The following is a 12170-nucleotide window of genomic DNA, read 5'->3' as shown; positions in this document are numbered from 1 at the left end:
CAATACAGAGCAAACTATATACAGAACCTTTGTCCAGGATGTTATAGTGAAGAGAGACAATGGCTACTAGTCACATGACTACATCCTGGTACTTAGCTCATTAGCATACTGAGTTCTTAAAGGGACATCATTCTTAAAGCGATCACACAACACCTTCCAGTGCAGTATTGAGGGAATGCTGCCTTGATGGAGACACTGTCTTTCAGATAAGCCACTAGACTAAGGCCACGCCTGCCCTCCCAGGTGGATGTCAAAGAACAGCAGGGCAGTTCTCCCCAGTGTCCTGGCTAATGTTTATCGCTCAACCAACATCATGAAGGACAAGGTTATCTGGTGTTATCACATTGCTGTTTGTGGGAGCTTGCTGTGCACAAATGGCTGCTGCATTTCCTACATTACAACAATGACTACAACTCAAAAGTACTTCATTGGCTGTAAAGCACTCCTGAGGTCGTGAAAGGCGCTATATAAATGTATATTCTTTCTTACTAGCCAAGCCAAGCTAACGCTGCTCTTTAATGTCTCACTGAAAGCTGGAAGACATTGCACAATTATATAGGAATATTGAACACTGAAAGTGGCTACAATAATCTAGATATTGAATTGCAAATGCTGTTACAGTTTTATGGATATGACAGCAGTCACGTGCTCCAATGTGATAAAGGAAGCTTACAACACACCAAGGTGCCAAGACAGTCTCTATGGCAACAGAGCCATTCATCTCCTAGCAACAGGATTGAAGAATTGACCGTCCACTCTAATTAGCTTTCCAACATGCAATTTGTGAGAGGCGAGGTGCGTTGGGATTACTGACAGTGGCATGTCTGATGTGCTCTTGGATAACCAGTGAACAAAAGCATTGTGGAAAATAATTTAATTGCTTGTCCTTTGTCTTATTGTAGCACAAATCTAATATTAAAAAGGAAAAGTGTCCCTTCTATTATTCATCAAAAACTACTGACAAAAAACAGGCCAGATATGATTCACATTCCCAATTACCTGTCAATTTCATAAACTCAGAGTCAGCAACCATTGATTGGTACCAACTCAGGAAGAATCAATAGCATTGGTGAATAGATTACTGCAGTAACATAGATACTTTTGAAGAAGGACAGGGTTCCCCCAGAAGGCTAGTGGATAAATGCAGCATTCAGTATCAGCCAGAAAGTACAAACCAGAAAGGTCCTGCCGAGTTATCTGGGCAGCAGGAGGGGCACTTCAATATCTCTAGGCTAAAAAAATCAATCATGCATTCTGCTCCAATGAGTCCTGCTGGAAAATGCACATGGCTATCAGATGAGCATATTATCAGACCTGGCTGTGATGCAACCTATGGTTGAACAGCCTACCAACACTCACCATCTAGAATGTGAGCATAGGGGTGGTGGGTGAATGGGACTTGATGTGAGTTAGGATATGGGCAACAGAGTTTTGGATGCCCAGAAGTGAATTTAACATGTTGTAATCTAATTTCAGGAATCAGAGAACTGGTCTGTATGTCATTCACCTTATTCGGCTCCTGGCCCACCAACGCCTCAATTTTAAGATACTTATCCTTCTATTCAAATCTATTCATCCCTTCTGTAACCTCACCCCTCTGTACATTCCTACAGCCCTACAAACCTCCAAGAATGCTACGTTCCTCCAACCGTGTCTTCAGCTGTCTGGGCTCTAAGCTCTGAAATTCGCTCCCTAAACTTCTCCTGCTTTAAGACCCTTCTTAAAACCTACCTCTTTGACCTTTGATCACCTGTCTTAATGGTTCCTTCTTTAGCGCAGTGGCAATTTGGGATGTTTTTCTAAGTTAAAAGCACTCTATAAATGCAAGTTGTTGTTGTTGAGCTCTGTTCTAGCACATTTATGATGTCATTTGAACTGTTAAAATATAGCCTTATAATTTACCCTAATATCTATTGTTCTTTATATTGTTTTAAACCTATAATGAGCAGGTATTACCATACATCAAATATTTGATAGTTTCCTCGTCACTAGACCATTATTGCAGTAAAATATGCACAGGGCATACTATTTATCGAGAAAATTCTTTCAAAAGGAACTGTGGTATGAATCAGAGGAGCCCAACATCTGCTTCAAATGGAACTACTTGTAATTAGTTAGCTGATCTCAGTTGGGGGGGGGGGGGTTATAGGTGCTAAAATTAGCTTGAGCACCCTTCAGCTGGGTAGGGGGAAATCAACGAAGGTTCCCAGTCCATATGTGAAAATCAAGATACTAGAACTGCAAGGTTATACATTTCAGGAAAGGATGAGCAGGCTGGGTTTCTTTTCTCTTGAAAAAAGAAGGCTGAGAGGTGACCTAATAGCGTTCTTTAAAATTATGAAAGGTTTTGGTCAAGTAGACGCATAGAGAATGTTTCCACTTGTGGGGAACAGCAAAACTAGAGGCCATCAATATGAGATAGTCACTAAAAGTGGTGAGAATATGGAACTCGCTACCACACAGAGTAGTTGCGGGGGAATAGTATAGATTTATTTAAGGGGAAGCCAGATGGCAATATGAGGGAGAAGGCAATAGAGGGCTTTTTTAATTCTTTCATAGGATGTGGGCATCGCTGGCTAGGCCAGCATTTATTGCCCATCCCTAATTGCCCTCGGGAAGGTGGTGGTGAGCTGCCTTCTTGAACCGCTGCAGTCCCTGTGGTGTAGGTACACTCATAGTGCTGTTAGGAAGAGAGTTACATACGAACATATGAATGAGGAGCAGAAATAGGCTAGTCAGCCCCTCGAACCTGCTCTGCCATTCTGTAAGGCTGATCTGTTTGTGGACTCAACTCCACTTTCCTGTCTACCCCCGATATCCTTTGACTCCCATGTTTGTCAAGAATCTGTCTACCTCTGCCTTAAAAACATTCAATGACCCTGCCTCCACTGCTCTACGGAGAAGAGAGTTCCACAGACTCACGACCCTCTGAGAGAAAAAATTGCACCTCATCTCTGTCCTAAATGTGAAATCCCTTATTTTTAATCTGTGCCGCCTAGTTTTAGTGTCTCCCACAAGTTCCAGGATTTTGACCCAGTGACAGTGAAGGAACGGCGATATAGTTCCAAGTCAGGATGGTGTGTGACTTGGAGGGGAACTTGCAGGTGGTGGTGTTCCCATGCATCTGCTGCCCTTATCCTTCTAGGTGCTGGAGGTCACGGGTTTGGAAGGTGCTGTCAGAGGAGCCTTGATAAACTGTTGCAGTGCATCTTGTAGATGGTAGACACTGCTGCCACTGTGCATCAATGGTGGAAGGAGTGAATGTTGAAGGTTGTGGATGAGGTGCCAATCAAGCGGGCTGCTTTGTCCTGAAGGTGTCGAGCTTCTTGAGTGTTGTTGGAGCTGCACCCATCCAGGCAAGTGGAGAGTATTCCATCACACTCCTGACTTGTGCCTTGTAGATGGTGGACAGGCTTTGGGGAGTCAGGAGGTGAGTTACTCACCGCAGAATTCCCAGCCTCTGACCTGCTCCTGTAGCCACAGCATTTATGTGGCTGGTCCAATTCAGTTTCTGGTCAATGGTAACCCCCAGGTTATTGATGGTGGGGAATTCAGCAATGGTAATGTCATTGAACATCAAGGGGAGATAATTGGATTTTCTCTTGTTGGAGATGTTCATTGCCTGGCACTTGTGTGGCACGAATATAACTTGCCACTTATCAGCCCAAGCCTGAATGTTGTCCAGGTCTTGCTGCATATGGACACGGTGTGCCTCAGTATCTGAGGAGTCGTGAATGGTGCTGAACATTGTGCAATCATCAGCGACCATCATCACTTCTGACCTTATGATGGACGGAAGGTCATTGATGAAGCAGCTGAAAATGGTTTGGCCTTGGACACTACCCTGAGGAACTCCTGCAGTGATGTCCTGGGACTGAGATGATTGACCTCCAACAACCACAACCATCTTCCTTTGTGCTAGGTATGAGTCCAACCAGCGGAGAGTTTTCCAGGAAGTTAGTTTAGGAAGGAAGCTCATGTGAAGCATAAACATCAGCATGGACTAGTTGGGGTGAATAGCCTGTTTCTGTGCTCTCTGTTCTATATAACTCTATGTAAGACTAGAAAGCAACTCTTACTGGAGGTACACGTGAACAGTGAGACAGCACAAGATCAGGCTGTGTTGTACCCTCACCACACCCCCACCATAACAAGTGAAGAATGGCACTCTAGATGAACCCTGCCATGCCTGTGGTGTTGTACCTGTGGTCTTTAGGAGGAGACAAAAAGGAGACAAACACATTAAATTGTCTAGTGCATTGAGTGGACATTATTTACCAGAGCTCAGGTACAAACCTGCAAGAAATAATGTGTAGGTGGACTAGAGGTCAATGCAAATCTACCATTTCACAGGGACAAATAAAGTCAGATGCAATCGATCATTATTAGACATTAGTGTCATGCTGGTGCAGATGCTAATAGTTATGATATTGTAAATAGATTAAAATGTCTTTGGAATCATTGTATTAATCTAATACTGTCACTGGTTCTGGTTGGATCTGAATACTTTGCACTCTCAAATACTGTATATATTTTTTTGGAAAATAAGCCACTCGTAAATTAAAACAATGAGAATCCAAGAGGAACTCCCCATTTTAGGAACTGCTCGAAATGATCCTAATCTAGCATGTAAACTGTCACAGCGAGCATGGCTCACTCACTGCCCTAGCTCATATGCGAAGAATGGTTACTTGGGTAAGATACCAAATGGCCACAATTACTCCTGGAGTTCTCACCCTGTGGAAAGGAGGAATAAAGGGGAAAAAAACTGAGGAAAAATTGAAGGGAAAAAAAACACTGCAGTATGAGTCACATGGTACAATATCTGCAGTATGAGTCACCTGGTACACAGGACCCATCCATTCTATTGAAATGAATAAACTTTAAAAGGGGCGAACAATAACTTTTTTCCCACTTCAAAAAATGTTAAGCTATTATTGTTTGCCTATACAATATAAAGAACAGAAGTTGGACTTTCATTCAAGACAGACACATATTTGTATTCAGACGACATTAACAAATCCATCTACCTTCAGTGTTGCCGTTTACAATAGTCGAGTCTGAACCCTTCAATCTTTTGTAACACACTCCCTTTCAAAACTACGCATCATCTGATAGATACGATTAAAGCTTTCACCTTGCTATTGCCTAATGCTGTTATCAGCTTTATGTCTTCTATACCAGCAGAAAAACTACCTCCCTATACTGAAGCATATCAGTGTGTAGTGCTTTTCTCTCTTTGCTGAATTGTTAAAATGTGCAATCTTTGGATAGTCAAGATTGCCTGAAATAAAAACGGTTTAAATAATTGCTGGGAAATTGTGCTAAAATGACCTTTTTATATAACTGTAGGCTGTTTATATAAAGTCACTGCAAATGTAACTAGCTCTGCATTGACATACCTATAGCACAAAAGGCTGCTTTTCAAACATGAAAAAAATCCCCGCCCCATCGTCTGTTTTGTAACATGAAACAATACCGACTAAAAACAAAGTTGCTCAACTAAAGAATGCGTTTTATTTCTCCCACTGACGGCACGATTCGTTGGGACGTTTCGGGTGTAACAAGGAAAGAGAAGGCGCCGCTTGCATTCGAGAGCGCTGGATAAATTACGACAAGCAGAACGTTTTCTGCTACATCGAGAGAAAAGGCGATTCAGCCTCACCTCGTTATTTATTTATTATTTATTTAGAGATACAGCACTGAAACAGGCCCACCGAGTCTGTGCCGACCATCAACCACCCATTCACACTAATCCTACATTAATCCCATATTCCTTCCACATTCCCACAATTCTCCTACCACCTACCTATACTAGGGGCAATTTATAATGGCCAATTTACCTATCACCTGCAAGTCTTTGGCTGTGAGAGGAAACCGGAGCACCTGGAGAAAACCCACGCAGACACAGGGAGAACTTGCAAACTCCACACAGGCAGTACCCAGAATCAAACCCGGGTCACTAGAGCTGTTATGTTATAAATTAGACAAAGAGCTAGTGTAGCAAACCTTACAGATTATTGTATTCATTTTGCAGTAACCTGTAAATAAAATACCACCTTTTACATTCAGATTCTAGTAGTGTAATACTGCTATTAAGTGATTAATCCATTATTGGTTTATATTGTGTAAAAGATTGCATTTCGTTGGGGAAGGAATATTCCTTTTGTCAAAGAAATGGAAACGGGACTTCATTAAATACGGCAATCTTAATGTTTTTTTATGGGAAAGTAGAGTCAGAAAATGATTTATTTGTAAATTGATATTTATAATTTATCTAATCGTTTCCTGCATCTGATGAGCAGTTCAACACGCTTTCTAGTATCTAGTTAACAGTGAAAGGATATTTACATTGAATTACTCTTTACAAGGCAGGACCATTTGCCCTTTTAGAAGGATGGTGGCTTGAATAACTGTTAAGGTGTTTTACATTTCAAAAAGCCGAATCTTACATTATCTTTGTTCTTCCATTTTTATGGTGTTTTATCAAATGTCAGCCTTTGTTGAAAATTACAAGTGGTGAAGGCGATTAGCTTATTCTGGAGCGCCTGTCCAATCAAACCTCGCGAGGCATCTAACGGAGGACGTATCCTCCTATCAGAGAGTCGACATTGTGGTGGTTCCCCATCACTCAAACTCACCTCCTCCAATGAGAGTGGGACCGCTGCCCAGGTCTTGCAGTCCGGCCCTGGTATAAGAACATGTCTCTCCCGTCTGAATTGTAGGTTCTTTCTTACGACGACTCGTAAAAGTCGCGCTGTAGGAAGAAGTCGCTCAAGCCTCCTCTTTATTCCATTTGTTTTGTCTACTGCCAAGGACCAGGCATCATGGTAAGATGCTGTTTAATGCAAAAAGGTTTTTTCTTCCCAACAAGTTAGGCATTTAAATTCTGTATTGTAAGACTTGTATCCTAATTTTGAAGCGCCCTAATATTTTTTTCAATCATTGAATTGCACGACGCAAAGTGATCTCTTGAACATAAACATCAAGGGACAGCTAGATAAGTGCATAAAGGAGAAAGAAACAGAAGGTTTTTGCTCCGAGTGAGATGAAGTAGGGTGTGAGGAGGTTCCAGAGCATAAGCATCGGGCCAAATGCTAAATTACAAACTACGTTCACTGAGTGGTTTAGTTACGGGAAATAAATAGTTAAGACCGAAATAACAAGCAGAAGGTAATGTATATGTACGCTATTCACATACAATTTTCCGTCAATACAATCCACTTCATTTTAAGATAAAAACAAACTTCAAGGTGTTTAACAGTCACTTTTCAGTAGACTTTTGCAAATATATTAGAACTTGACTCCATTTAACGCGAATTTATTTGATTTTGTCCTTGGCCAAACCTATGTTTTGAAGCTTTTTTTCGCGGGCTAATTGTTAGATATGTTTAAAATGATACTTCAAGATGGAACTTCTGAAACGTGAATTTGGTGTTTTAATACAATAGGGGGTGGCTCTAAGTGGATAGTAATGCGCAGAGGATGCGAGCTGAATTTGTCAATCCTCCCCTTCAAATTACTTTGTTTTGTTGGGACTCTAACGTTTCCAGATACTTCACATTTTCCTGTTCTATGGTTTGTCGACCACAGCTGCGAGCTAGCGAATTTCATACGGATTTCCTACCGAAAATCACTGCAGGTCGGCTTACTAACGGCATTACGTCAATAATGATCATGCGGAGGGCACAAAGCCAACGTCAAACTAGGTCACCAAGAAATGTACAGAATTACAACTCATTCGGTACTATGCTAAGTACAGACAATGTAAATTTGGAGTCCATATTGGTGACTGGGTATAAAAAAGGTCCTATTTGAAAAATGGCTTGGCGAAAAGATTTCAAACGGATCGTTTGGCGTCTAGCAAAACAATATGGGGTGGGGAGGGGGGAAGGTAGGTGGAGGCAATCCGCACTGCAGTGTAACCCCACCCAGATTCAGCATCAGAACCTTCAGCTCATGAATGTTGCAGTACTGAACTCCAAAGAATTGCACTGATGTGCCGTTTTCTGCCCAGCGGATATGATTTCTCAGAATAAGCACCATTGTCTCGCAAGAAACTGCCGTAGATTTGCAGAGCAATCAAATTCTAGAGATTTACATTTTTTTTTTACAGATGGGACCAAAAGCCTTTTATTCAAAAAATGTTCGGTTGTAAAACTATGCTTCATTTAAACGATTTTCTCAACAAAACTAACTGATTTGCACCATCAATATATATTCAAGCACAAACAAGGGTATCACTTGAGGATGAAAATTAAATTTGAATTACTTTGTAAATTGCCAACTATTGCTTAAAAAGCAGTCCATGTATTAAATACTCGAGCAAAATCTGCATTAAGATGGTAGAATACAGGGTATTAGAAAGGAATTACATTTGTATTAACAGAATTAAGACTGATGTAATCGTTTTAGTTTTAGAGATACAGCACTGAAACAGGCCCTTCGGCCCACCGAGTCTGTGCCGACCATCAACCACCCATTTATACTAATCCTACACTAATTCCATGTTCCTACCACATCCCCACCTGTCCCTATATTTCCCTACCACCTACCTATACTAGGGGCAATTTATAATGGCCAATTTACCTATCAACCTGCAAGTCTTTGGCATGTGGGAGGAAACCGGAGCACCTGGAGAAAACCCACGCAGACACAGGGAGAACTTGCAAACTCCACACAGGCAGTACCCGGAATTGAACCCGGGTCGCTGGAGCTGTGAGGCTGCGGTGCTAACCACTGCGCCACTGTGCCGCCCTCTTAAACAATATGGGGGGGGGGGGGGTGTGCTGAGGAGGTACGATAAAACTTGCTGAATTGCTGGGTGATGTGCCCAATTTCTGTATCAGCTGCAAACCTGAGTTACTAAATTCAATCCTGTTTCTGTCCATATTAGACTTGATATTTACACTCAAGCTGTCTGTATGGCCAGAATTTTATGGCCCCCACAAGCAGGTGGTGGCAAGAAATGGCCTGCCTGCCCCAGGCCAATCAAAATCCTCAAGTGGCCAATTAACTTCCACTTAAGGGTCTCCTTCTGCCGCCATTGGTATTTCCCCCTCAGCCAGTGGATGGCAAAGGCCCCCAGAACACTGCCAAGTAAAACCTGGTGGCCTTGCGGGCTGGGGTCTGGCCAATTGTCCCCAGTGAGTCCCCAAAAATATACCTTGGTTACAGGGCTGCTGTCCCTCTTGCTTCTGTTGGCTGGGTGCAGTCCCTGTAGTGGCCACTGCTCCCAGTGGCATTGCTGGAACTAAGCTGCTGGCCTGCCTCAAGTGGCAGTCCTGCCCAAGGCCAAGTGAGTGCCGAGGGAGCAAAGAAAATCCCAGTGTGCCTCCCAGGACCAGTGGAGGTGAGCTCACTCCTGACTTTTTGGCCCATCCACCATAAAATTCTCGCCTGTATCTGCTTCTTCATGGTACCTCCCTCAAACATGCGTCCCACTCCTACCACATGTGAGACCACTTGCCCTGCAAATGCAAATGTGCACACAGAAAAACACACACGTTGACCCCCTTCTATTGATATGGTTTCTTTTAACATCAATTTCCAAGTAACCACCAATGCGCACACAACCACAATGATAGCAATACTGCCCCTGACCACTTTCCACCATATTGAGCTGCCAGTGAGTCCAGCACAAGTACAGCTGCTTCATACAAACTAAATGTCTTGCTGTCCTACCTCTTAAGTTACTGTGTAGCCCCAAAACACTGCCTCCCTTCACCATTTAGAGGTTTTAATTAGGACAGTCGTGACTTGTACAATCAGCTGGTCAACAAGATGTCTGAGACAACCATCCGATAATAGATTTGTAGCTGATTCAGGGGGGTATATTGGCCTCCACACTGGGGGAGCAGTTGACCAGCTCCTAAAGCTGGTGCTTGGGATGAGCACGAATGCAGAAATAAACCTGTATGTAATGAGTATTAGGCAAGGTATTCAAGTAGCTGATCAAAACTTTGTATTTGTTTCTCTGTAGCGTGAGTGCATCAGTATCCATGTTGGTCAGGCTGGAGTCCAGATTGGAAATGCCTGCTGGGAGCTCTACTGCTTGGAGCATGGCATCCAGCCTGATGGACAGATGCCCAGTGACAAGACCATTGGAGGTGGAGATGATTCCTTCAACACTTTCTTCAGTGAGACAGGAGCAGGCAAACATGTTCCACGAGCTGTGTTTGTGGACTTGGAGCCAACTGTAATTGGTAGGTGACAAATCATTTGTCATTGCTATTCATTAGCTTTTTGGAGTGATCTTTCTCAATTTGGTTTGAAAGCAGAACTTTGATGTATCCCAAAAACTAAACATCAGTCCTTGTGTTTAAATGGGTTTCCAATCCATCACTTTTTTTTTTTTAAAAATCACATCACCTTTTCCTACCTGTTTAATAATCCATAGCTGAGTAACAAAATATTTTTTTGCTTTCCTTTTCCAGATGAGGTTCGTACTGGTACTTATCGCCAGCTGTTCCACCCAGAGCAGCTCATCACTGGGAAGGAAGATGCTGCCAATAACTATGCCCGTGGTCATTACACAATTGGCAAGGAGATCATTGACCTGGTTCTGGACAGAGTCCGGAAACTCGTGAGTATTGTTACTTGTTAAGGACAGATGTCCTCATGTGGAAACGAAATGTTGCAGCTAGTCATATTTAAATATCAGGTAACCTGAAATTTGCATTATCTTCTGCAGGCTGACCAGTGCACAGGTCTCCAGGGCTTCCTGGTCTTCCACAGCTTTGGCGGTGGCACTGGCTCTGGTTTCACATCCCTGCTGATGGAGCGTCTCTCCGTTGACTATGGCAAGAAATCCAAGCTTGAATTCTCCATCTATCCAGCTCCACAGGTGTCCACAGCAGTGGTAGAACCCTACAACTCTATCCTGACCACCCACACCACCCTGGAGCACTCAGATTGTGCTTTCATGGTTGACAATGAAGCCATCTATGACATCTGCCGGAGAAACTTGGACATTGATCGACCAACTTACACCAACCTCAACCGATTAATAGGCCAGATAGTGTCCTCTATCACTGCCTCCCTCCGCTTTGATGGTGCTCTGAATGTTGATCTGACAGAGTTCCAGACCAACTTGGTGCCATACCCACGTATCCACTTCCCACTGGCCACCTATGCACCAGTTATCTCTGCTGAGAAAGCCTACCATGAGCAGCTTTCTGTGTCTGAGATAACAAATGCTTGCTTTGAGCCAGCCAACCAGATGGTCAAATGTGACCCCCGTCATGGCAAGTACATGGCCTGCTGTCTCCTTTACCGTGGTGATGTGGTGCCAAAAGATGTCAATGCAGCTATTGCTACTATTAAAACTAAACGTACCATCCAATTTGTGGATTGGTGCCCAACTGGTTTCAAGGTTGGTATCAATTACCAGCCTCCCACTGTGGTACCTGGAGGTGACCTGGCCAAGGTTCAGCGAGCTGTGTGTATGCTGAGCAACACCACTGCCATTGCTGAAGCTTGGGCTCGCCTGGACCACAAGTTTGACCTGATGTATGCCAAGCGTGCCTTTGTTCACTGGTATGTTGGTGAGGGTATGGAGGAAGGGGAGTTCTCTGAGGCCCGTGAGGACATGGCTGCTCTAGAGAAAGATTATGAAGAAGTTGGTGTTGACTCTGTGGAAGGGGAAGGGGAAGAGGAAGGAGAAGAATATTGAAGTGTTTTTCACATCATAATAGGGTGCTGCTGTAACAGGGAACCAAGATAAAAGTATAAAACATTGTGAGTTAAACAGTGAATTGTAACTTAAGATTGACTGACTTGAAGTGGGGTCCTTCAATTTGCTAATCATCAGTTACGCACGGCTGCATAAATCATGCCATTATTGTTCAATCACACCTTAAATGATTGCATTCCATATTTATTTTAAAAAGCATATACTCTGTTTAGACATCTTTTTTCTTCCATCCGATGTTGAGTCTCTTGTGCTACATTATATTCCAAATCATTATGCCAGGCATTCTCAATTGACCTCAACTGGCTTTGGGTCTTTTTTTATTATTTAATCGAGGTGTGATTGAATTTTTAGCTCATTATCAGTTGAATCTGTAGCAATGTACATCTGAATTTGAGCAATTGATGTGCAGCATTGCAAAAGTGAACTTCTGTTGCAAATGTAACTCACATGTTCTGTCTTGTTTTCTCAATAAATA

General features: G+C 42.9%; 1 protein-coding gene across 1 annotated transcript; it reads left to right on the top strand.

The window, feature by feature from the left end:
- Window positions 1-6692: 6692 nt before the first annotated feature.
- LOC137358676 (tubulin alpha-1A chain) lies at window positions 6693-12170 on the top strand. The gene is made up of 4 exons (XM_068024847.1): window positions 6693-6830; window positions 9983-10205; window positions 10437-10585; window positions 10694-12170. The coding sequence occupies exons 1-4, from the start codon at window positions 6828-6830 to the stop codon at window positions 11672-11674; spliced, it is 1356 nt and encodes a 451-aa protein (XP_067880948.1). The 5' UTR covers window positions 6693-6827; the 3' UTR covers window positions 11675-12170.

This window comes from Heterodontus francisci, chromosome X, assembly GCF_036365525.1.
Source record: "Heterodontus francisci isolate sHetFra1 chromosome X, sHetFra1.hap1, whole genome shotgun sequence".
Classification (NCBI taxonomy): Eukaryota; Metazoa; Chordata; class Chondrichthyes; order Heterodontiformes; family Heterodontidae; genus Heterodontus; species Heterodontus francisci.
Note: the sequence above shows the minus strand (reverse complement) of the source record. Positions and strands in the feature narration are given on the sequence as shown.

What these genes read in the sequence shown, in the direction of transcription:
- LOC137358676 (XM_068024847.1), top strand. An exon ending in CTTGGAGCCAACTGTAATTG is followed by an intron (nt 10,206 to 10,436) that starts GTAGGTGACAAA and finishes TTCCTTTTCCAG; the next exon opens with ATGAGGTTCGTACTGGTACT. An exon ending in TGGACAGAGTCCGGAAACTC is followed by an intron (nt 10,586 to 10,693) that starts GTGAGTATTGTT and finishes TATCTTCTGCAG; the next exon opens with GCTGACCAGTGCACAGGTCT.